At 40.5% G+C, this 26823-nt stretch overlaps 1 protein-coding gene across 1 annotated transcript in view; it reads left to right on the top strand.

Annotated features, from left to right (window-relative positions):
• The first annotated feature begins 3075 nt into the window (after nucleotides 1–3075).
• Nucleotides 3076–26823, top strand: part of C6 (complement C6) — a 126857-nt gene continuing 103109 nt past the window's right edge. Inside the window, exons 1-3 of the mRNA XM_030193083.1 lie at nucleotides 3076–3197; nucleotides 8002–8160; nucleotides 23606–23762. Of these exons, the coding sequence (XP_030048943.1) occupies nucleotides 8015–8160; nucleotides 23606–23762 (303 nt within the window). The 5' untranslated portion in view covers nucleotides 3076–3197; nucleotides 8002–8014. The remainder of the gene's footprint in view (nucleotides 3198–8001; nucleotides 8161–23605; nucleotides 23763–26823) is intronic.

Below are 26823 nucleotides of genomic sequence, written 5' to 3'. Positions count from 1 at the left end.
GAAGAAGAGTCTCTGAGCAAAGACAGTTTCCTCTGCCAGCCCGAGTATGTGGTCGGAAAGTGTTGTTGTATTTCAATGTATCTGTTGTTTGGCCTAGTAGGGCACATTGGAGGCTGGTTAATTTTTCCTCATTCTTCTTTTTAGTGTTGAAACATTTGTAGTAGGTGACTTGTCTTTCATTGAAGAAGTCCTATCCAGTTAAGAGATGGGTGGTACATTAGTTCTTCATGTGGTATTCCAAATCTGAGAGTTCTTTGTTGATCATACCCTGTCTTGTGTATACAATGGTTACTTGACGATTGAATATTTTCCTGGAGAAACTATAGCACAATCTGTCTCCATGGTTTGTATATGTGGATTTTTTAAATTAAGATATTTGAAATATTACATATGCCACATATAATAAAACAGGGTAATGGGAAACCATATCAACAGGCTTCAAATAGTTATTTCTTTCTTTTATTATCTTTTTATTTATCACTTATCAAATCAGAAATTTAAGAGCATAATACATTTCTAGATAAATACAATCCCACAATCCTAATAAAAAAAATGGAAATGTATCTGTTCAAATGGACCATAGTATGGATATGATTCTAAATCCATATATGTGACCTGAGCATAAGAGCCCAAGTTTTTTTATTTCTAAAGTAACTACAGGGCAGCACATCCAGAAATGTGAAACGTACCTCTTTGGAAAGTGATTGTAAATGGTCAGATCCCAACTGATGTGTGTTTAAATTAACAGATGCAGCACTCCACCTTTATCCACTCAATAAATTATGGAGTAGATATTTAAAGCAATTTAAACAGGAGAGATTATTGGCTGTTTAAATTGCTTGGTTGAAGCTAAGCAGGGATATTCAGCAGTACTTAACTGGACAGCACTGCTGAATATTCCCACTAACCGGCCATCTCCTAACCAGCAAGGATAGGGATGGGATGAGGCCGACTGGTGACCTAGCTAGTTAGCAGCCATATTCAGTCCACTAACTGGCTAGGTAACCACATAAAATCAGGACAGAAAAAAAAAATTGTCCTAACTTTATGCAGTGACATTAACTGGGCACTGGTCAGAATAATCGGACAGTGCTTGATTAACCTCTGGGTAGTGACCAATCTTCTGATCCCCCCACCCCCTGTAACCCCTCTCTCCCCATTGGACCTACCTTTGCAGGTCTCCGGTGTTCTAGGGGGAAACAAGCAGGAATGATGCCCACTCACCCGGTGTGATCTGCTCCAAAATGGCTGCTGCATCTTTTAGTGTTTTATGAGAATCCCAGCTGAATATCAATTGGAACCTGCTTAAGACCCAGTGGCTAGTACCTATAGCCCTGGATATTCAATGCTGGTACCCAGACATAGCCTGGCATTGAATATTTGGATCTAATTCTGCCTTTGACAGTCAGCATTAAAAAAAACCCTGAACACTGAGCTGAATATCAACTGGTATATTTTTAATCCAACCTGTGGGTGTGATTAGTGGTTTTTAGAACAGAACATCTGCGTGTAAGATACTGTGGCTTGGTTAAACCTCTCTACACTAGCACTTTGAAGAAGTTCTCCCCTCCTTCTTTGCCCCCCCTCACCCCACTTGCCCTGTCTGCCCCACAAACTATTAACATTTCTTATCTGTGACCCCTAAGCAACCACACACACAGTCAACCAGAAGGATCCACTACACAAGTTTACAGCAAGGGGAAAGAGGCATTGGGGGGTCCTTTTACTAAGGTGCGCCAAAAAATGGCCTTCACTGGTATAGATGCGTGTATTGGGTGCGCGCAGGTCCATTTTTCAGCACACCTGCAAAAAATGCCTTTTTTGGGGGCCAAAAATGGATGTGCGTCAAAATGAAAATTGGTGCACATCCATTTTGGGCCTGAGACCGTACCGCCACCTATTCAGTTAGCGGTAAGGTCTCACGCATTAACTGGATGGTAGTCGTCAGCGTGCATGCAATGCCGATTAACACCTGGTTAGCGCCGTGTGCGGAAAATACAACATATTTTCCAGCGCACATAGCGGATGCATGTCAAAAATGAAATTACCGCCCAGGCCACACGGTAGCCCGGCAGTAGTTCAAAACTGACGCACATAAGATGCACATACGCGCCTAAGCGGCTTAGTAAAAGGGCCCCTGGGAAAAGAAGACTGCACATGCTCAGTTTGGCATGCACATATTATTTAGCTCAGTGGTTTTCAACCCAGTCCTCAGGGACCATTTGGCCATTGGGGTTTTCATGATACCCCCAATGAATATGCATCAAATAGATTTGCATGCAGTGAAGGAAGTGCATGCTAATACATCTTGTGCTTATTCATTGTGGCTATCCTGAAAACTCGACTGGCCAAGTGATCCTGACTGGGTTGAAAACCACCAATTTAGCTCACAGATGTTATGAGCACATAGAACATACAGTTTAGGAGTTAACAGGTAATTCCATAAACTGGGTACTTTCACATGCCTAATGCAGCACCTAGATGCTGTAAGCAAAATCAGGCTTCACATGTCTGTGGGGACAGTGGCAGCAATTGCAAAAGCAAGCATGTGACAAGGAATGCATATGCTCCAACGATGACAATGAGATCTAGAATGGAAATATAAGAACTTGAGGTACGACCTTATCTGCCTAATACTTTGTTTTCACATACTCTATGAAATACTAACAGGAATACATACCTGAAAACAGAAAAGAGATTAAACAAAAAGCACAGAAAAACCAGGGAAAAAAAATAAAACCTAATGAAAGTGTTATGATGAGAAAAATAGAGAAACATATTTGAAAGACTGAAAAACAAAGATAAAAGTAGATGGAGAAGAGAGGATAAAAGAAAGAGGAGATAGGTATCAACAGGATGGATAAATTAAATAAAAGATGGACACTTTCTCATATGGATTCCCTGAATATGGTTGCACATATGAACATATTTGAGCGGAGTACGAGTAGAGAGGATGTTTGGATGAGCTCAGTATTTCAAAATCCTTATCCAATACAAACAGAACCTCTGGACTAGCAGTGGAATGTTTGCAAACTATGTTGAAAAGCTAACGTGAAGCTGACCAGAGACTAACGGTAAGGGGTGGGTGCAAGTACATTGATTTGAATTTACTTTCCAGCTCTTTTATTCCAGTAACTCAGCGAACAAGCACAGTGGGTTTCATTGTGTCAGCTCTGCTTTATTCCTTAGCTGTAGAGGTAAGCATTCTTATTTTGTATGAACTTAGCTGACGATCTTTCACTCCTGGATCTAAATTTGGGTGAGCTGCTGAGATAAGTGCACAACTCGATTGCTTAATAAACAGCTATCAGTAATTAGGTGCTAGCAGCCAATTATTGACATTTTGTGGTGAATTCTATATATGGCGCTGAAAAAATCAATGCCAAAAAAGTGCTATTTCATAAGCCGCACCCAGGAACCACACCTAACTTTAGGTGTGGCCATTTGCATCAACTGAAACATAGTACAAATGTACATACCTAAATTGGGTACATATTCCCCCTTATTCTATAACAACATGCATAGGTGCTAGGAACATCCCCGTTCTGCCCATCACCCTCCCATTTCCATGCCCATTTTTTTAAACTTATGTGTAAATTCCAATTAAATCTAATTAGTGCCAATAATTGCTTGTTAAAAACCCAATTATTGGCCCTAATTACCTCATTATGCAATTAAATTGTGCGTGTGCAAATTGGACACACAAACTAATTTGTGCAATTTATGTAATCTTTTATAGAATTAGGATGTTATTGACAGCAATTAGGTTTTGTCCGTGTATCTGGCTGTGCGCTATTCTATAAAGCTGGACTTCCAAATCCCATAGCGCATAACCCAAAAGGGGATATGACCATAAGAGGAGCATAGGCATATTGGTGCATTCTGAAAAATTGTGTACGTTGTTACAGAATACTGGCTCAGCCCGCCCAACTTAGATGCCAGAATTTACATCTGGTTTCAGCAAGCTTAAATCTGGTACCCAAAGTTAAGGCGTGGGAATCATCGCTAAGCCAGAGTCTATAAAGTGTATATACTTTTTATAGAATCACGTTTAGCACTGATCTTTTCTGGTGTCCATATTTTTTGTGTGATTTATAGTCTTTCCCCCCTCATTGTGTAATTTTATTTGACATAGCCTAACAGATTTTAAATATTGTAATTGGTATTAGAGAAAATAATTTGAGCTGAGACTGTGTTTACACTTAAGTCTCTGTGCACTATTCCTGAGCAGTTAGAGAACTTCAGTAGGAGACTGTTTTGAATTTTCCTAATTGTTGGGTATGACTCCTGTAGACATGTTTAAAATATGTCATATGGATATTTTTAAAATTCCTGGAGAAGTTATTTCCCCTTTTAACAAAGTTTATTGTTTACTAACTGCCTCAAAGAAGACTGTAGTAGGGGGTCAACCCTCAGATGATCACACTTCGGTGGACCATTCATCATCTGGAGCCCAAGCTCAAGCTCAGCCTCATCTGGAAGGAAAGGATTTAAATACTATTTCTGCAATTCTGAGAGAGCTATTTTCAGAAGTGAATGATCATGCTACTTTGATTGTAAACTTTGTCTTTGAGCAAGATTTGAATTCTATAATTAATGAGACTGTATTTTAGAAATTCAGGTTCTCAGTTTTGTGGTCAGCATGTCTGGCTATATCCTGATGTAACGAAATCTACTCAAGAGAGAAGGAAAGAATTCTTGGTTATGAGAGAACAGCTTTTTTATTGGCATATCCATGTAAATGTGTAGTGAGATATCATACCTGCCATATAAGGTCCATTTTGGACCTAAAGAAGTTGACCAGCATTGAAAAATCATAATTTAACATATAGATATTTAGATGCTGGGAAGTGTTCTAGTTAGATCTTTCCTTAAAATTTTCCTCTTGATGGTCTTCTTGATCTTAATTTCCCCCCCCCCCCCCCTCCCGTTTCATATTTGTGGTCTGAGGAAGATGTTTGGCATCTTTAATGTTTTTCTTGTTTTATACCTTTTCTGTAATAAGGTAATATTATGTTGCCTTGGGGTATTTTTGTTTTGTTTGTTTTTTTTATTTCTTGAGCAAGTGGTTTAACTTGTAATGTACGTTTAAACTTACAAATAAAAAATTAAAAGACAACATTGGTGTCATATAGGCCCTCTCTGGGCACTTATATATAGGTGAACTGTTATAGAATTACTCCTTTATTTCCAAAGCATCAGTATTAATAAGAACATAAGAATAGGCATACTGGGTCAGTGGCCAATCCAGGTCACAAATACCTGACAGAATCCCAAATAGTAGCAAGATTCATGCTACTGATTCCAGAAACAGGCAATGGCTTCCCCAAGTCTACTTCAATGGCAGACTATGAAGTTTTCTTCCAGGAACTGGTCCAAACCTTTTTTTAAAGCCAGATACACTAAGCACTGTTACAACATCCTCTGGCAACGAGTTCCAGAGCTTAACTGAAAAAAAATATTTCCTCCTATTTGTTTCAAAAGTATTTCCATATAACTTCATTGAGTATCCGCTAGTACCTGGGCCTGGTTTAATATGACTTCTTTTACAACCTGAGGGTAATTTTCTAATTGGGTACCTAATTTAGGGCTTCTTTTACAAAGCTGTGATAGCGAATCCCATGCGCCAATTGAAAGGAAGCACATAGAAATTGAACAGACTTCCTCTCATTTACCAAGCAGGAATTGCTAGTGTGGCTTTGTAAAAGAAGACCTTAATTGGCCAGGAAGTGCCTATTTTGAGCATATTTATGGTCATCTCTGGGAAAAGGTGACTAAAGTCACCAGAAACAAAAAAAAAAATAAGTATTTAATGAATTCTGCTAGAGCAAATAATTTGTTATACCATAATCCAATCCCCATCCTTTTAGATGAAAAAAGTTATAGAACATGTCATTTTGATTCTATGAATGGCACCCAAATTTGGGTAACACTCCTGCTTATTTTCGAAAGAGAAGGGAGATGGCCGGCCTTCTCCTAAACCCGGCCAAATTGGTATAATCGAAAGCCGATTTTGACCGGCTTCAACTGCTTTCCGTCACAGGGCCGGCCAAAGTTCAAAGGGGCGTGTCGACAGGGTACTGAAGGCGGGACAGGGGCATGGTTGAGAGATGGCCGGCTTCAGCCGATAATGGAAAAAAGAAGGCCGGCTCTGACGAACATTTGGCCGACTTACTTGGTCCTTTTTTGTTCACGACCAAGCCTTGAAAAGGTGCCTGAACTGACCAGATGACCACTGGAGGAAATTGGGGATCACCTCCCCTTACTCCCCCAGTGGTCAAGAACCCCCTCCCACCCCAAAAAAAGAATTTTAAAACATTTTTCCAGCCCTATGCCAGCCTCAAAAGTCATACCCAGCTCCATCACAGCTCTATGCAGGTCCCTGGAGCAGTTTTAGTGGGTACTGCAGTGCACTTCAGGCAGACGGACCCAGGCCCACCCCCCCCCCCCACCTGTTACACTTGTGGTGGTAAATGTGAGCCCTCCAAAACCCACACGAAACCCACTGTACCCACATCTAGGTGCCCCCTTCATCCCTAAGGGCTATGGTAGTGGTGTACATTTGTGGGGAGTGGGTTTGGGGGGCGGTTGTGGGGCTCTGCACCCAAGGTAAGGGGGCTATGCACCTGGGATCAATTTGTGAAGTCCACTGCAGTGCCCCCTAGGGTGCCCGGTTGGTGTCCTGGCAAGTGAGGGGGACCAGTGCACTACAAATGCTGGCTCCTCCCATGACCAAATGGCTTGGATTTGGCCGGGTTTGAGATGGCCGCCATTAGTTTCCATTATCAGCAAAAACCAATGGCAGCGATTTGTAACGCTGGCCCAAATGTTGAGATTTGGCTGGCCCCGACCATATTATCGAAACGAAAGGCATTTTAAGACATCCATCTACTTTGAAAATGAGCACTATGTCTTTTATCTGCCTTCATTTTCTATGTTTCTCTGTTTACTTTTACCCATAGAGTCAATATTCAAATGGCCCTTTTACCAGTGAAAGTAACTCATAAAGTCTGCATGTGATATGCGATTTTTCTTATACATGATCTTGTATTTATTCTTAACATGAAAAAACACAATGTAAAGCTCATCTGCTCTGCCATGTAAATATGCAAATGTTCAAGGGCAACAGAGGCTTAGAACCAATTACAAACAGTCCTCTAACCAACAGAGCAGACCAAAGATAAAAGAGCAAACACAGAGAAAGCCATATATTCAAGAAAAAGGAGGGAGGGAATAGGGATAAACAATAGGGAAGTTCTCAAATAATTCAAAACGGGTTCCCAGGCTGCAGCGGGTTCTACCTCTCATCAAGCCTGTGCAAGCTGTTAGAGACTTCTATTGGTCTGCACAGCCTGATGACACTACTAACCTTTTTATTTTATTTCTATTTTTCGGGTTTTTTGCAGGCATGGTCATGACCCCAAATGAGGATTGTGTGGCCTCATTTGAAGTCACAAACCACACTGTGGTGTCCACTGTCTTAGTGACCTTTTACAATATTGTATTACAAATAAGAAAAGAATAGAAAACTCTTAAGTTTTCAGACATTTTAGTATATGACTGACTTAAAGTCATGAAACTGAGATTGATCCTTTGTCTGCAATTATAGGGATTGGTCATCTCTATACAACTCAAGTCAATTTTTGAAGCAAGTGCTGTTAAAACACTTTTGATAATTACATTTTTATGTTGGTGGATCTAAACATTTGATGGAGCATTTAGTGTACAAGCACAAGACAGCCAATCAACTGATTTAAGCCTTTTCAGGAAACAAAGCCCCAGTATGACTGGGTGAAAGCTTTCAATCAAGCACTCTCTTTTTGAAAATCTACCATTTTCTTCCTTTATCTATAATTCTATGGAAGAACATGAGCACAGCAGAGTTCTCGCTGCTAATCAATTGTCCATAAGACTGATTTTATGTGTCACAACCTTCAGTTGATGTTATATACAAAATGTTTCAATGTAATAATGGTACTAATTGTTATAATCTCTCACCAGTTTACTTTAGTTCATGGATCGCATTTCTTCTTTCGGCTTCTTTGTTCTGCTAAGTACTGCAATTGTTCCAACACATGCATGTTATTGTGAACATTATCCATGGAGCTCCTGGTCTGCATGTTCCAAGACTTGCAACTATGGCACTCAAAGCCGAAGTAGGTAAGTATGAAATACACAGCTTCTACTCTGTTACCATTCAGAAATATTTGTCTACTTGGCTGATTTACTGTGTATGAAGGTCACACACACAACCTTATTTACCTTCAGATACATTTGGAGGGAAAGACCTAATACAGCAGCCAGAGATGCATTTGACAATTACAGCAGTGCTTCTCAACCTAGTCCTCGATGTGCAACCAGCTTCTCAGGTTGTCAGGTCAGGATATTCACAATGAATATGTATTGGATAGATCTGCATACCAAAGAGGCAGTGCATGCAAATCTTTCTCATGCATATTCATTGAGGATATCCTGAAAACCCAATTGGCTCGATGTGTCCTGAGGATTGGGTTGAGAAACACTGCTTTAGAGTAATATCTGTGGTTTGGCGAAAGCAGTGCCAAAGAACAGAAAGGAGGTAATTTTAGAAATGGTTTCCTGCATGTAAAAACTTTTGCATGTGAGAAAGAAACTTGTCTAAAATCTTGCAGCTATATATATCCCTATAAATATTATACTGAGTTTATAAATGATGAGAAAATGCATGTTTTGTATATGTGGTTTCTAATTTGTTATATTATGCTTTATTTTTTTCCCTTTTCTCGTTAAGAGGTCCTTTTCCTACGCTGCTCAGGTGTCCCATTGTAATTTTGGCATCTGTGCAGTCTTCCCAGCACTAAAAAATAAAGTTTATCTTTTAGTGCTGAGGCAGCGCAGGGGCGGAGAGTAGGCATGTTCTGCACTGGTCGGTTAGCGCAGTTACATCACCGCACGCTAACCGATTAGCACTTGGTTAGCATGTGAGCCCTTACCATCTACAAAACAGGTGTAAGTAAGTGCTCATGCGCTAATGGCAATGCGCTAATGAGAAAACAAGTGTGTGGCCATTTATTCAACAAATAGAAAACTTGGCCATTTTACCCATGCTGAAAAATGGCCTTAGCGCTGGGTATGATCCAGGTAAGCACACACTAAAACCACTTTTTACCACAGGGGGTCTTTTATAAAGCTTAGCTTGAGTTATCTACAGCAGGGTCCATTTTACTCCTATGGGCCCTGCTGCAGATAACTCGAGCTAAGCTTTAGTAAAAGAGCCCCTCAGTTTGATAAAAAGACCCCTCAATTTTACATACACAAAGCATGTAGCACCAGGTGACAAAAACAAGTACACATCAATGGGGGGAGAGAGGGGAAATTAATAGCAACAAATTAAAGCAATAAGATGAATACACATCAAATCCAGCTACCTATCATTTAAGACCCTTAGGAGTCCTTTTACTAAGGTGCACTAACAGATTTAGAAGGGCATCTTCGATATGACATCTAAGTCGGACTTTGGACATTTAGTGCTAAATGTCTCAAATCCAAATAGCAAATGTGACCATTTTCGAAAAAGCAAAATACTATTTTCTTCAAAGTTATTGTTTGTAACAAGGTTTTGAGCTCTGTGTATTTATCTTTTCAGGCCCTTTTCAAGAACAAAATGCACAAGTGAAAAATATAGAAAATAAAGCCATTGGGATGTAGGACGGGCCAGCATTTTTAGCAGACTGGTACCGCAGATATCCCAGGAGAGCAACGGGGCAACCTAGAGGTCTCTGCTGTGGACTTCATATAAATGCTTCCAGCTACACATCTCACTATTGCTCCCTTATCTTGTCTGCTGAGATCTTCAAAATCTATCCAAAACCCACTACCCCAACTGTACACCACTGCAGTAGCCCTTATGAGTGAAGGGGACACCTATCTATGGGTACAGTGGGTTTCTGGTGAGTTTTGAAGGGCTCACAGTTTCCACCACCAGTGGAACAGGTAGGGAGAGGTATAGGCCTGGGTCCACTTGTCTACAGTACACTGCCCCCACCAATACACTACTCCAGGGACCTGCATGCTGCTCTAATAGACCTGGCTATAACATCTGAGGCTGTCATCCCTGAATTCCTCCAGTGGTCATCTTGTCATTTAGGTCACCTTTTTGTGTCTTATTCATTTGAAAAACAGGTCTACAACAAAACATTGACATTTTCGCCCTAGATGTTTTGGTTTAGTTCCATTATGGCTGTAAAATGTCCAAGTGTTAGGCACGCTCTAAACCCGCCTTTGAAATGCCCCCAATATGCCCCTTTGTGATTTGGACACACTGCAGATGAAATGCATAGATAGAAATCTGCAAAACAGGTTTTGAAAATACTGATTTGGATGTTTTGAGAAGAAATCCATCTAAATGGTGCTTTGTGACACGTTTTGGATGTTTTTCTATTTTGAAAATGGGCCCCTTAGTGCCTCCTAATGCTTAGCCCATGCTAAATGCTAAGAAGTTCATAGATATAAAATGGGTTCCTTAGTATTCAGCGCGCTCTAAATCCATTAGCGCACCTTAATAACAGGACCTCTTAATCTTATAATCCCTCAACAGACTAGCAACCCCCCTCCAAAAAGCCTAGGTAATTACTTCATTTCTTTTTTCATAAGTAATCTTTCAATTGAATAGGCTCATAAAAAACATAATTGGAATCAGGAAATTTAATCAAACATTTTCAGTGAAATTAAAAAAAAAACTAGCCTCTGCAGCAAGGATGTGTGATTTTAATTAAAGGAAATGTATGCTTTATTTTTAATTGTAATTATTGTGTTTATGTTTTTATGTGGGGATGCTTCTTTGTATTTTAAATTGATTTTGATGCATTGATTATATTGATCACTGCTTTTCCTGAAGGGCAATTAAGCAAGTCTTATAAATAAATACTTATATGCATGTCATGCATAGGCTTTCCCCGGGGGCAGAGTTGTGATGTACATGCAAACTTTATAAAATATGCACAGACATACCCAGAATATGCACACACATTTATGCCTACCTCAGAGAAAGTATATATGTGTGCATGTGAATTTGCAGGCTGCTAGAGCCGACTCCAGGTGTCTATTTTATAGGGTGGATTTGGTTGTCTGCCTTTATAAAATAAATATAAAATTCGTATTTTTTAGATGCCCTCTTACAAAACTCCCTTTAATGGAGTCCCAACAATTAACAAAGAAAGCACAGCTGCAATGTTGTTTTTTTATTTTTGAGGCAAACATAAGAAATGAAGGATTGAGGAAAATGTCCCTCTTAATCCCTTTTTGAAGCTCTGGCCCTCATGAATATTTTTAACACACCTGTGCATACCTCAGAGATGGTGCAAAAACTGAAGGGGAAATTTTCTTAAATATTCTTGAATACACGTAGGGGTCCTTTCACTAAGGTGCGCTAAAAAGTGGCCTGCGCTAGTATAGGTGTGTGTTTTCAACGTGCACAGATCCATTTTTCAACGAACCTGTAAAAAATACCTTTTGGGGGGGCCAAAAATGGATGCAGCAAAATGAAAATTGGCACGCGTCCATTTTGGGTCTGACACCTTACCACCACTCATTCACCAGGCAGAAATGGTCAACGCACATTTAAATTCCAATTACCGCCTGCGCGCTGGAAAATAAAATTATTTTCTGGCGCGTGTAGCCAGGTGGTAGTTACTACTACTACTTGACATTTCTAAAGCGCTACTAGGGTTACGCAGCGCTGTACAATTTAACATGGAAGGACAGTCCCTGCTCAAGGAGCTTACAATCTAAAAGACAGGTGTACAAACTAAAAACAAGTATAGAGTCCGTCTGATAGGGAATACTATATTGCACAAAAGGTTAGCTGCCGAAAGCAGCATTGAAGAGGTGAGTTTTAAGCAGAGATTTGAAAATGGGTAGGGAGGGGGCTTGGTGTAGGGATTGAGGAAGATTGTTCCAGGCAATGGGTGAGGCAAGGCAGAATGAGCGGAGCCTGGAGTTGGCAGTGGTGGAGAAGGGAACTGAAAGGAGGGATTTGTCCTGTGAGCTGAGGTTACGGGCGGGAACATAGGGGGAGATGAGGGAGGAGAGGTAGTGCGTTAGACACACCTAGGCGCCTACACGGCTTAGTAAAAGGGCCCCATGGAAATTTGTGGGCTATCTAGCCATGATCAAAGCATGCTCCCTTGAAATCTACGCATTCCTGTGATTGACAAATGTATATGGCAGCTTTCTGAAATTGCCATGTGTATATGTGTCCAATCTTCACATATAAATGGCATTATTTACTTGTGTAGATGCTTCTAAAATAATGTTTGGGGGAGAAATTGATTGTGAGATGTTTATTGAGCTTTGGGAGCCATTTAGCGATCAAGTTGATCATGCTAACCCTGGGAATTAGGTTTCTCATTGTGGGGCCGATGATCAAAACTCCGGCGCTATTCTGAATAGCACCATAAAAATACCGCCAGTGTAGAAGAACAAAACCCTAATGCTCAAAGCTAATGAAATGCATAGATAGGTGTGCTCATTGCTTTGAGCGTTAGAGGGTTCGGCAAGAGGATTGTGCTTGGTACATGCGCAGAAGAGTTTATTTATTTGTTACATTTGTACCCAACATTTTCCCACCCATTTGCAGGCTCAATGTGGCTTACATGATACCGGAGAGGTGTTAATAACACATTTTTTCTGGATGCTTATGTTTAGACGCAAGTAACAGACACCAGTGTGCGCTTTTGGGGGTTTTTTTAAAGCATGGCCACTTTAAATTTAGACGCAGGACAAGAACACCAATGTGTGCTTCACATTTGGGTCTTCAGTTTCTCACAACCAGTGCTCAGGGGCTTGCACAGGCTTCCTTCTGCTTCCAAAAGCAATCAAAACCGGTAGATTTTGCAGAAAAAAATCATAAAAGAAGCATGAGAATCATGGGAAATGCTTTCTTCCAACACTCTAACGCCTGCTCGGATCTGGCGTTATTTTTTATAGCTGTTTTCCGGCACTCTCTTCTGATCATTGGGGAGGAATGCAAAATGACCTCATTTAAATGAGCTTGACTATATTTGCATGGTATCTGCGCTAAGGCCTGACACACTCGTTTGCTACACTAGATCCCCTGATCATTCTGCGCTGCTAAATGTGGGAGCTAGTATGGCATTATTGGCCTCTAGCACCCATGTTTACTTTTGATTATCAACACCTGTGATTGCTACTATAACATCTATTTTAGGTACCATTGTTCTCACCAAAATTATTAAGAAGGTTACTGCAGGGAGAATTAAACAACCCTGGTACTATACTGAGCTTGTGCTAATGAGATGGTGGGTGTGATAAGCTGACAGAAAACGGCTTAAAGCTCCCATTGAGGAATTAAGAGATACTTATCATCTAGTTAGGAAAACCTATTGTTGCCTTATTCAGAAAGCCAAGAAAGAGTCTGTAATTTCCAGGCTTACTACAACTTTAAATCATACGAAAGGTTTGTTTGATAGGATCCCCAGTGCTGATTTGGCCAATTTCCGTATTGATGAAATGGATAAAATGTTTCAAGTTTTTATAATCCTATAGTGGGCTAGAACTTCAACGCTGATATATTTTTCTTTCTGGAAGGGATTTCAGGTAATGACATCTTGGATCTTTCTCTCTGTCCAGTTTCTTACACTTCAGTGGATGGGGTCAAGGAACATCAGACATCAAATTAACCTGTTACTGTTTCTATCAAAAATCTCCTGTGTGTTATATTTTTAGTTAAAAAAATATAGCTTACTAAAGTACCTTGTTTTTAAAGGTGACCCTTCCACACAAGATGCCTTAATGCTTGAATCTCATACATCCAGCCAAATAGTGAATAACTGCAAACCCCTTTACACACTAGCGATTATCTCCCCAAAGCATCAATCTATTCTGGAAAACCTGTATTTTAGCTTTAAAATATACAACCTCTTCTCCCTCACCCCCCCCCAAAAAAAACCCCTCTGCTGTTAAGCCCCTGCATATTACTTTAATACTGGCCTGTTTGGTGAATCTTTTCTCACCCCTGGCTTATATTATCATTCCTGTTATACTCCAGCACTAGACTCTCACTCATTTATAAATGATTTAGAGATGGGAGTAACTAGCAAGTTAATTAAATTTGCTGATGACACAAAGTTATTTAAAGTCGTTAACTCACGACAGGATTGAGAAAAATTACAGAAGGACCTTACGAGACTGGGAGACTAGGCGGCTAGATGGCAGATGATGTTTAATGTGAGCAAGTGCAAGGTGATGCATGTGGGAAAAAAGAACCCAAATTATAGCTATGTCATGCAAGGTTCCACGTTAAGAGTTACGGACCAAGAAAGGGATCTGAGTGTCGTCGTCGATAATACACTGAAACCTTCTGCTCAGTATGCTGCTGCGGCTCGGAAAGCGAATAGAATGTTGGGTATTATTAGGAAAGGTATGGAAAACAGGTGTGAGGATGTTATAATGCTGTTGTATCGCTCCGTGGTACGACCGCACCTTGAGTATTGTGTTCAATTCTGGTCGCCACATCTCAAGAAAGATATAGTGGAACTGGAAAAGGTGCAGCGAAGGGTGACTAAAATGATAGCGGGGATGGGACGACTTCCCTATGAAGAAAGACTAAGGAGGCTAGGGCTTTTCAGCTTTGAGAAGAGACGGCTGAGGGGAAACATTATAGAGGTATATAAAATAATGAGTGGAGTGGAACAAGTGGATGTGAAGCGTCTGTTCACGCTTTCCAAAAATACTAGGACTAGGGGGCATGCGATGAAACTACAGTGTAGTAAATTTAAAACAAATCGGAGAAAATGTTTCTTCACCCAACGCGTAATTAAACTCTGGAATTCGTTGCCGGAGAACGTGGTGAAGGCGGTTAGCTTGACAGAGTTTAAAAAGGGGTTAGACGGTTTCCTAAAGGACAAGTCCATAAACTGCTACTAAATGGACTTGGGAAAAATCCACAATTCCAGGAATAACATGTATAGAATGTTTGTATGTTTGGGAAGCTTGCCAGGTGCCCTTGACCTGGATTGGCCGCTGTCGTGGATAGGATGCTGGGCTCGATGGACCCTTGGTCTTTTCCCAGTGTGGCATTACTTATGTACTTATGTACTTTCTCCTGAACAGCTCCTCAAAGTTCAGTAATATGTTCTGTAGGATCTGCAAATTACATCTTGGAATTTTAACAGGATACAACACATTTCATGGTATTTTTCCCCAGTTTAATTTCAAATTGAATTGAATTTTATGACGTACAGAGGGGCATTTTTGATATGACGTCTAAGTCTGACTTTGGACGTTTTGCACAAAACATCTAAAATCTGAATAGAAAAGAAGGTCATTTTCAAAAAAGAAAAGCGTCTTTTTTTTTTTTATACTGTTTTGAACAAGGTTTTGTGTATTATGATTCTGCTAAGACAGGCAGGGGAATGACTAGTACTCGCTCTGATTGGCCTGTTAGGGATTGAGCTGACATCTGAGGCAGCAGACATCAGAAGTCAGATCTATTTAAACCTACCTCTCCCTACAGGCTATGCTTTAGCCTTGATCCCGGTCATCTGAAGCCTCTTACCCTCTCTATGTCTGTGCTAGTAGCACACTGTGCTTTTGTGGGAGTTTGTTTTCTTCTCTCATTGCTCGTAGCTCTGTGTGCTGGTTGTTCCCAGCGTATACTTGTTTGTTTCCCTACCTAAGCTGCTTTCCCTGATTACCTTGCTTCCCTGCACCTGTGGGCTTTCTGTTCCCCTGGTTGTAGCCTGTATTTGCCAGCTTCTTGTCTGTCATCCCTCCCTTGTGTCTAGCTAGCGCTGTGTGAGTTGCATATGCTCCAGTCCCTTCTGGGACCCCTCGTTGTTCTTTTCCTCTTCCCTAGTGTGTGACTCGGTTCCAGATCAGCGGTGAGGCCCGTATGCTTGGACTCTGTATGAATGGGTTCCCGTTCGACCGTGAGACCCGCCAGAGTGGTCCATCTCCCTTTTCTGCTGGTGCTAGTTGAGTGTTCTGAGTTTGCGGGGCTTTGTGACTGTGGTATTGTGTAGCGCCTGTTTGGTCCACAATAGGCCGTGGCCAAGATCCTTTCTAGCCTCGGCCTAGGCTCAAGAGCTCATGAACAGATTAACATTGTGATTTGGACATTTAGGGTTTTTTTTGGCCTAAATGGTTGTGCCTAAATTTTAGTCGCAAGAACAGCGTGTGAACATATTCTATAAACTTCACCTAATTTTTGGCATAGTTTATAGACTCGTGCTCAACACATGGTTTTTCAGCGCCAATTTTTAAGATGCCATTTATAGAATTTGGCCCAGTCTGAATAAAATATTACAGCTTGTGAAATATCTTTTTTGCTTAACATAACACCTATTTCTACAACTGATACCATTTACAGCAAGCTGAATCTTTCAGTCCTTGTTGCCATCGATAATTTGTTAGCAGAAATTTCCAAGAAAGGTTAGGAGCTTGCAGCACCCTATAAGGTTCTTTGTAAGATTAATATCCTGTCTGGCTTTGATGGGATTATGTCTGACATTGATGATTGTTTGCCACCCTTGATAATAGAGGTTTTACCCCTGAAGGAAAAGGAAGAGAGGATGATTTGTACATTCACTGTAACTAGGCAACACCAATATTATTCTATAATATATAAGTAAGAACCAATAGAAACTGCCAATTATTACCTCGGCAATAGATTTCAAATAGAAAAACACATTGTCTTTCACATTTTTCTTTTCTCTTCTTTCTTTTCTCATATTGGTGATTCACATTTTCCATCTCAATAACCACATATGATTCTTCATGGGCCTCAGTTACAGCTCTTTTACACCACAGAATTTTTGCAGCAGTACAGCCCAAAATTGAAATAAGTTAATAATGTATTTACAGATAATGGACTAGATTCTATGTACATAGTATGCCTCGATTTCCACACGGAAATCAAAACGTATTCTATAAAGTATGCTTTAATTTAGGCATACATTATAAAATACACCCAGTGCTGCCTTGCACGAACAAATTTAGATGCAGTCATTTACGCCAACTAAAACCTGGTGTAAATCCCAATGCCTAAATTAGGCGCAAAGTGGGTGTATTTTATAACAATGAACTTAAGGCCTTTTTTTACAAAGCCATGCTACCGATTCTCGGTGTAGCAAATGAGAGAAAGCCCATTTAATTCCTATGGGCTTCCTCTTATTTGTCGCAGGGGAATCATTAGTGTGGCTTTGTAAAAGAAGCCCTTAGATTTTAGAAATGTCCATAACCATGCCCACTTTTCAACTATGCAACTTAGAATTTACGCACACCACATTATAGAATAAGCTTAGTGAGTAGTGTGTATAAATTCTAATTAGTGCCAATTTGTGCTGATAATTGTTAGCATCCAATTATCAGTGCCAATTAGCTTGTTAACTAATTAAGTTATGTGCATTGTTATGGAATACACTTTGATTTCTATGCAGAAATTGAGGTGTGATATATAGAATCCCAGGGAATACATACACTGTAAACCAGAAGGTCATGTTAAATGGGCTTCGGCTGCTCAGTTTCACTAGTGGAGTTTTCATTGTCCATTGGAATGGAATTCTATCAACCACTAATCACATAGATTATAAAGAACCTCAAAGATCAATTGTATCACCTGCTTTAATTAATATTTATTTGCATCCATTATAGGATGTCATTAGATTGTAAGGATACAGTGCTATGATGCTGATATGCAGATCTACAGTTCAAAACTCTGATTTGGTCACATCTCTCAGTAAATGAGAATCTAGCTGCCATTTCAAGCTGAATGTGTATGAATAAATTATTACCAAATGCAATCAGAGTGAACGTTCTCTAACTTGCAAAACCATATTTTCCCTAGTCCAGATTTATGCTTAAAATTAAATAATGTTAATCTCAAAGCCTCTAGGCAGGCAAACAGTTTAGCTCTTTTCTACAAGTCTCATCTCAGTTTTGATAAGCACATTGTTGAAATTGGTGACAACAAACAGAATAAATTAATTCCATTTGATTTAGCATGTAAAAACTTTTTATTTTTGTTCCATCCATAGTATTGTAGGAGTGATACAATCACCACTAGGAGTGGTAGGATAGACAAATTCATTTCAGAATCCTTTGCGGAATCCATTAACACACAACTTGCAATTGCCGCAATCAGGTTACAAAACAAATCCCTCCCAGCTCACCTGACTTGCATCATATTATATCGACCAACAGGAAATTGGAAAGATGCCCAACCAACTCTCATGGACTTTATATCAAACACATGCCTCACAAATCCTAACGTAATAATAATAGGAGATATAAACCTTCACCTTGAGGACACAACCTCAAATGACACACTAGAATGCAAAGAGTTCTTTCAAATGTGGGACTTCCACTGGCCACGTCAACCCCACACACATAAAAGGCCATGCACTGGATCTATTAACATACAAACTATCCAATGACTGAATCTTTTTGGTAATGGAACAGCAATGGAAAAGCGTACCTTGGTCTGACCACTTTAAATTAGCTATGATCTTATGCTGGAAGAAGAAAGGTCTTCCCCAAATGCATCAACGGGCCTGGGCACCAAAAACCGATTCAACTGACTTCTTCACTGTTTGGGACAAATGATGCAACGAAATCCTCAACAAAATAGCACCCATACGTACAAAGTCAGCACCAAAACGCAGTAAAATACTCTGGTTTAACGAAGAACTAAAAATTCTAAAAATATAAACTAGAAAATTAGTACGAAACTAGAAAAAAACCAAAAACGAACAATCACTAAAGGCCTGGAAAGAAAGTCAACAAAATACAAATATAAAATAAGACAATCCAAAAGAAACTTCTACAGAGAACAAATAGGCACAGATTGCAAAGACACAAAGAAATTATACAAACTAATAAACAACTTACTTAACACCACAACGGTAACTACACTGAATGCAAACCTTCCACATTCAGGCAATCTTGACAAATACGTTGAAGAAAAAATTATCAATCTACGCAAGTATCTGCATCAGGGAAATATTAATCCAGAAACCTTCATAAACGAACTAGATCCGAACCCAAGGGAATACCCGGCAGACCGTATTTGGAATAACCACTCATCTAAGCACTGAAATAATAGCTCACGCACTCAGAAAATTCTCCTCCGCCCACTGCCAACTAAACACCTGCCCCAACTATATAATGAAAACCCCCCTTAATCAAGGCCTTTTCCCACAGGATAGAGGAAATATCCTACTAACTCCCATCCCAAAAGACACCAAAAAAAAAAGCAGGATACAGCTCAAATTATAGACCGATAGCATTCTTACCCCTAACAACCAAATTTACAGAAGGCATAGTCGCCAAACAACTAACAGAATACCTCACTGATTTCAACGTACTGCACGAATCTCAATCTGGCTTCAGACCTCAGCACAGTACAGAAACAATAGTAACCACACTTCTGACCAGATTCAAGCAGGAAATAGCAAGGGGTAAAAACATTCTCCTACTCCAATTTGACCTATCAAGCGCATTCAATATGGTTGACCACCACATACTACTGAGAATCCTCGACATGATAGGAATTACAGGAAAAGTACTCTCCTGGATCAAGGGATTTCTGACATCCAGGACATACCAAGTCAAATCAAACTCAGATATATCTCCACCTTGGAAAGCGGAATGTGAAGTACCACAAGGATCACTGCTCTCACCTATATTATTCAACCTAATGATGACACCACTGGCTAAATCTCTATCCAAACAAGACCTCAATCCATTTCTCTATGCAGATGACATCACCATCTATATTCTCTTCAAACAGAATCCCACAGAAATCACCAAGGAAATAATAAACAGCATGACCATCATGGAATTCTGGGCATCGGCATTCAAGTTAAAACTCAATAGAGATAAAACCCAATGTCTCATTCTCACATCCTAATACAATAATGTTCCCCCCTCAGCAATTAACGCACAGGGTTCATCCCTCCCAATCTCAGACCACTTGAAAATCTTAGGCATAACAATTGACCGCAACCTAACGCTAGAAAGCCAAGCTAAGAACATGACCAAGAAAATGTTCCACTGTATGTGGAAGATCAAATGTATAAAACTATATTTTCCCAGGGATTCATTCTGCAAAATGATCCAAACCATGGTGCTAACCCATGTAGACTACTGCAATAGTATTTACATAGGCTGCAAAGATCAAATCATAAGAAAACTATAGAAAGCACAAAACACGGCTGCCAGACTCATCTTCGGAAAAATATACTTCGAAAGCGCGAAACCCCTCCTAAGAAGCATACATTGGCTTCCTATTAACGCTCGCATAACATTCAAAATATGAACAATAGTCCACAGAATCATCTACGGACTTGCACCAGATTACATGACAGAACTTATCGATCTACCAATAAGAAACGTGACGAGAACAGCAAGAATCTACCTAACCTTTCACTACCCCAATTGCAAAGGTATAAAATACAAATCTTCACATGCCGCCCGCCTCTCATTTATAGGCACACAACTTTGGAACTCACTACCCAAAGACATGAAACTCACAGAAAACTACCTACAATTCAGAAAAAACCTGAAAACACATTTTTTCAAGAGTCTTTCCCTCCTGGATCTGCTTAATCCCATACCACCTTACATCACAAAAAGTTCAGAAATGGAAAACAATAATAACCTCACTCACGCAAAATGCTAATATATCAACCTAAGTGTTTATTGTACTTCTGTATTATGTACTAGACTTCTATAAATCTAAATTTTGAAACCGTCTTTTTAGCAATATGTAAGCCACATTGAACCTGCCATACGGTGGGAAAATGTGGGATACAAATGCAATAAATAAATAAATAAATAAATAAATATTCCTTCGAATAAGATTTGTAAATTGGTTTGTACCTGTTCTTCTGCCTTTTCCTGTGTAGAGTCAGCCTTCCATCGGAAATTTGTTGAAAAAGCTCCTTACATTTACAAAATTTTAAACATTTTTAATCAAGCAAGTGTATGATTTTAAGACATATTTACAGTCTTAAGGGGTCCTTTAACTAAGGCATGCTAACAGATTTAGCATGCACTAACAATTAGCATGCACTAATTAATAAGACACCCTTTATATTTCCATGGGCATCTAATCATTTAGCATGTGCTAAATCTGTTAGCGCGCATTAGTAAAAGGACACCTTAGTTATTATTCTGGAGTATTTATTTTGTACTTACTCTACTGGATAGTCATAAGTAAGAGCTGTACTGTATTAAGATATATCATGCTCTAAATGGATGGATTTGTTTATATATTTTTTAATGGTTAATGTAAGGATTTTTTTTTAACTATGTTGTACACCACCTTGGGCTGCAAGGATAAACAATTAATTAAATGAAAATAAATGCATTTTGAGGTTAGAAAGAGGGGGAAAAGGAAGATTAGTCTACTGCTTAGAGAACTGAACTCTTAAGTCAGAAGAGGTTCTGAAAATGAGTTTCAGATCCCCTGCTGCAATTGACTCTTTGTATGGCTACAGGCAACATATTTTGCATCCCTGTGCCTCCAGGACCTCACTGAAAACCAGATGTTTTTCTAGATTTGGCTTTCTCACTGAACAAATTAAAAATTAAGTTACCTTTGAAGTTAGCTTTGATATTCCACGAACTGCTAGACTATATAAAGATATGGCAGAGGTTGAGAATTACTGTTTCAATTCCTTGAAATGTTCTTTTTGACACTTTTCTTCTGCAGGGCAATTCTATAAAGTATGTGCAAAACGTTACACACTGATTATGCATGTAAGTCATTTGAATAAAACACATCCAGAAACACAGCAGCGAGATTGATAGTCAAAACAATCAAAATACAAAAGAGCCCATTACTCAGAATGCTACACAGGCTCCCAATGAAGGCCAGATTAATATTCAAAATACCCAGGATCATTTTCAAAATACTATTTGGCATGTCCCCAGACTAGACCTGATCACACTATCATGAAGAAATGCAAACCCAAGAACCAGGGGATACCTACTACTCACTTTAATATCCCCTTATCTCTTGCTTGTCCTGTTTGTCTGTCCTAAATAGATTGTAAGCTCTGTCGAGCAGGGACTGTCTCTTCATGTTCAAGTGTACAGCGCTGCGTACATCTAGTAGCGCTAAATGATAAGTAGTAGTAGTAGTACTCCACCTGCCCAACTGCAGAAACATAATCTACAAATCCAACTACACAGCAAGTTTTAGCTACCTTCGCTCTAAATGGTGGAACTCAATCCCCAAGGTTACAAGAAGCATCACGATCTACCTTCAATTCTCCTAGCCACTAACCAGTAATATTCAGCAGGGGATAGCCGTCTATTCCACCCCCCCCCCAAAAAAAATATATATATATCGCCAGATAGCCGGTTAAGTGCCATTTAACTGGCCAGGGAGTTCCATTCCAGGCTGATTAAATGGTTCTGAACATCGGGGGGGGGGGGGGGGGGGACTGTATTTCCTGTAGAGACAAACCAACACTGCTTTTTCCCAGTTATAGCCAAAATCGAAACTGACACCAAAACTCTCTAAAAACCTTTGGCCAAATCCAAAATTGTAGCTGAAATTTATTACCTGTTTTCAGCAGAAACCAAAACCAAAAACTCAAGTTTGGTTGTGTGAATGTGAACCAGTCAGGGCTATTACAGATTGTCAGAGCTTGCAATCTGCATCCCTCTGCTAAACCCACAGTATCCAAGCCAGAATGTAATTTAAATAATGAAAGACAATATTTTACCTCCAAGCAAAATAACCTCCACACTCATGGACCCCAGCTAATCAAAATGGAAACTAAAAGCCATGGTGAGATTGAAGGGAGGCAGACTCAAGAAAAATGTCAGGAAGTATTTCTTCACGGAGAGATTGGTGGATGCTTGGAATGCCCTCCCGCGGGAGGTGGTGGAGAGGAAAACGGTAACGGAATTCAAACATGCTTGGGATAAACATAAAAGAATCCTGTTCAGAAGGAAAGGATCCTCAGGAGCTTAACTGAGATTGGATAGCAGAGCCGGTAGGGGAGGCGGGGCTGGAGGTTGGGAGGCGGGGATAGTGCGGGGCAGACTTATACAGTCTGTGCCAGGGCCAGTGATGGGAGGCGGGACTGGAGGTTGGGAGGCAGGGATAGCGCTGGGCAGACTTATACGGTCTGTGCCAGAGCCGGTGGTGGGAGGCGGGGCTAGTGCTGGGCAGACTTATACGGTCTATGCCAGAGCCGGTGGTTGGGAGGCGGGGCTAGTGCTGGGCAGACTTATACAGTCTGTGCCCTGAAGAGCACAGGTACAAATCAAAGTAGGGTATACACAAAAGCAGCACACATGAGTTGTCTTGTTGGGCAGACTGGATGGACTGTGCAGGTCTTTTTCTGCCGTCATCTACTATGTTACTATGTGTTAGCATTTATGCAGGTAAATACACATAATCCTATGTAAGTACTAGTATTCTAGATATTAATGTGCACAAAAGGAGAGTAAATTCAGGCACCTAGATTATGGTATTGTCCTTTTATGTTTTGGCTACTGATCTAAATCAACAGACCTAGCAAATAAAAAAATAGTTTAACATTATTGAATTATTCAACATAAATATTAATAGTTTCTTTCATTATAGACAAATAAGATTTGATGACTATTATCAGAAAAACTATTGTGATCGATTGTGCACAAAGCATGAATCAAGAGCATGTAATGAGCAGATGTGTCCCATTAACTGCCAACTTGGAGACTTCGGGGCCTGGACAGAATGTGACCCTTGTGTTAAAAAACAAGTAGGTGTATATATAGTTTTACAGTGTATATGCCATATGAATGAATTCCCTCAGTGCAGGCTTTTCATGCACCACCTCTTCTGCCAATCACCCTCATTTATTTATTTAACAATTTCTAATCCACCTACAACTAGGAGGAGTACAAGAAAAAAACCCCAACACATAATCAGTTTACTTCCTTTCAGGGACACGTTATCAAAGAGTCCTTTCTCATCACTTACAGTTGCATATTCCATTCTAATCTCTTTCTTCCTGCCTTCTAAGACATCTGTGCTTCAGACATAAATAAAAGGAAGATAAAGACAAAGACATAGAAACAGAAGCATCCATCCTCCAGATCTGCTTCTGCTTACACAAGTACCTTTGCTAAACATCACATCAAAGCAACAATTGCCATGCCAACCTAGCACTGCCCTCTTGACTCCTGCACCCTTTCTAAGAAAAGACAACTTGTATGATTATCTTTGACTAGGACAGATTACACAAGAGAAATATGCTGGTTAATGACCCACTGCAGAATACCTAGACTATTCTAGATTGAATGTAGCTTTCAAAGTACAAGAACTGGAACCGAGGCCTCAGATATGAAAGAGGGTAAGAAAGCCAGTAACCCCTATCCACTTTAGTAGAGCTTTAACACCAAGCTAAGAGTCCCACTACCCTTAGGCCTGAGCAAAACATAGCAGTGTTACATTGGTGGGGGTCCCCATAGTCCTTCCCATGTATCTGTAATTGGTTCCACAATAGTATCATGATTCTGTGAGCTTGATAAAAAGGCTGTCCTCTTCCTCCTCTACTTCTAGGCTTTAAATGAGTGCATGCCACTGTCCTTTTTCATCTGGCTCTAAGGATGCAACTTGACATTAGCTCTAAGGCCAGTTTGACATTGCAAATGGACTCAGCCTGTTTCTTGCCTTGTAACTGTGGCATACACATGGCAGCAACCAGCACAATACTGCAGTGGACTCAGCCTGCTTCTTGCCTCTTGACTTCAACCTACAATTGGAAGCAAGCAGGCACACCTTGATGCTCCATGACCTGCTGCTGCAACAGGCCAGAGACTATCATCAGGAAACTTTCTTAGCCTTCTCAGACACCACTTATCGGCAGAAGCTAGCTGGGGAAGGGGGGTGCAAGAAACGACCAAATGCAAGCCCTTTGGTCATGGGAGGAGCCAGCATTCGTAGTGCACTTTTCTCACTGACATGCCAGGACACCAACCGGGCACCCTAGGGGGCACTGCAGTGGACTTCATAAATTGCTCCCAGGTACTTAGCTCCCTTACCTTGTGTGCTGAGCCCACCAAAACTCCCCCAAAACCCACTACCCACAGCTGTACACCACAACCATAGCCCTTACGGGTGAAGGGGGGCACCTAGATGTGGGTACAGTGAGTTTCTGGTGGGATTTGGAGGGCTCAAAATTACCACCATAACTGTAACAAGTAGGGGGGGTGGGCCTGGGTCCGCCCGCCTGAAGTGCACTGCACCCACTAAAACTGCTCCAGGGACCTGCATACTGCTGCAATGGACCTGAATATGACATTGAGGCTGGCATAGAGGCTGGCACAACATATTTTTAAAGATGTTTTTTGAGGGTGGGAGGGGTTAGTGACCACTGGGGGAGGAAGGGGAGGTCATCCCCGATTCTCTCCGGTGGTCATCTGGTCAGTTTGGGCACTTTTTTGTGTCTTGGTCATAAGAAAAACACGACCAGGTCAAGTCGTCCAAGTGCTCGTCAGGGACGCCCTTTTCTTTCCATTATGGGTTAAGGCATGTCCAAGTCCCGCCTTCGCTATGCCTCCGACATGCCCCCGTGAACTTTGGTCATCCCTGCGACAGAAAGCAGTTATGGATGCCCAAAATCAGCTTTTGATTATACTGATTTGGGTGACCCTGTGGGAAGGACGCCCATCTTCCGATTTGTGTCGAAAGATGGGCGTCCTTCTCTTTTGAAAATGAGCCTGTAATTATCCCAAATTCTTTCTGAAGATGATCCAGCAGTGGCCACTGCATCCAGAAAACTGGCTTTGTTGAAGGCATCAATGCTCCAGAATGATGTCCCATGTGTTAGGCACGCCCAAGTCCCACCTTTGCTATGCCTCCGATATGCCCCCATGAACTTTGGTCGTCCCTGCGACGGAAAAGCAGTTATGGAAAATTGGCTTTCGATTATACTGATTTGGGTGACCCTGTGGGAAGGACTCCCATCTTCCGAATTGTGGCGAAAGATGGGCGTCCTTCTCTTTCAAAAATGAGCCTGTAAGTATCCCAAATTCTTTCTCAAGATGATCCAGCAGTGGCCACTGCATCCAGAAAACTGGCTTTGTTGAAGGCATCAATGCTCCAGAATGATGTCCACGAAAAAGTGGCAGACACATCATGTTTGGGCAACTCACTCTTTGTTGAAAAGTCAAGGAGATTATTGACAGTATAAAGGATGACTGCACAACCCTTGACGCACTTGAAGACAACATAGAACAGTCTAAAACAGATAAAAAAATCATTTTCCTACAATTCAAAGAGAGAACATAACCCCAGGAAACAATATCCGTATAAAAAATCCTATTCTTCACAGTGATTATCTTGTCAGTAACGTTCCAATCAGGGACAATGTAACACAAAAGAAATTAAGGCACAAAAGTCTCAACAAGCTCAGAATTCAAAATCAGCAAATAGCTTTTGACATGCTACCACAACCCAATTTAGCAGTGTGTGTGTATGGGGGAGGGGGGGAGGGGTTGCATTGCTTATTTTTACAACCATTGGATATCAATCACGACAGATGCCTGGATTCTTAACATCATAAAAGCAGGTTACCATCTCAATTTTCAACGGAAATCATGGACCTTGATTGGCCACTGTTGGAAACAGGATGCTGGACTTGATGGACCTTTGGTCTGTCCCAGTATGGCAATACTTATGTACTTATGACCAACATTCCTCGAACCCACACAATCCCGACTTACAAGCTAGTACAATTGCAAGAAGAAATAGAACATCGTCTATTTGCGGACACAATAGAAGAACTGGAACCCTGTCAGTTCAACAAGAGCTTTTAT

Source organism: Microcaecilia unicolor, chromosome 2 (genome assembly GCF_901765095.1).
Source record: "Microcaecilia unicolor chromosome 2, aMicUni1.1, whole genome shotgun sequence".
Taxonomy (NCBI): Eukaryota; Metazoa; Chordata; class Amphibia; order Gymnophiona; family Siphonopidae; genus Microcaecilia; species Microcaecilia unicolor.
Note: the sequence above shows the minus strand (reverse complement) of the source record. Positions and strands in the feature narration are given on the sequence as shown.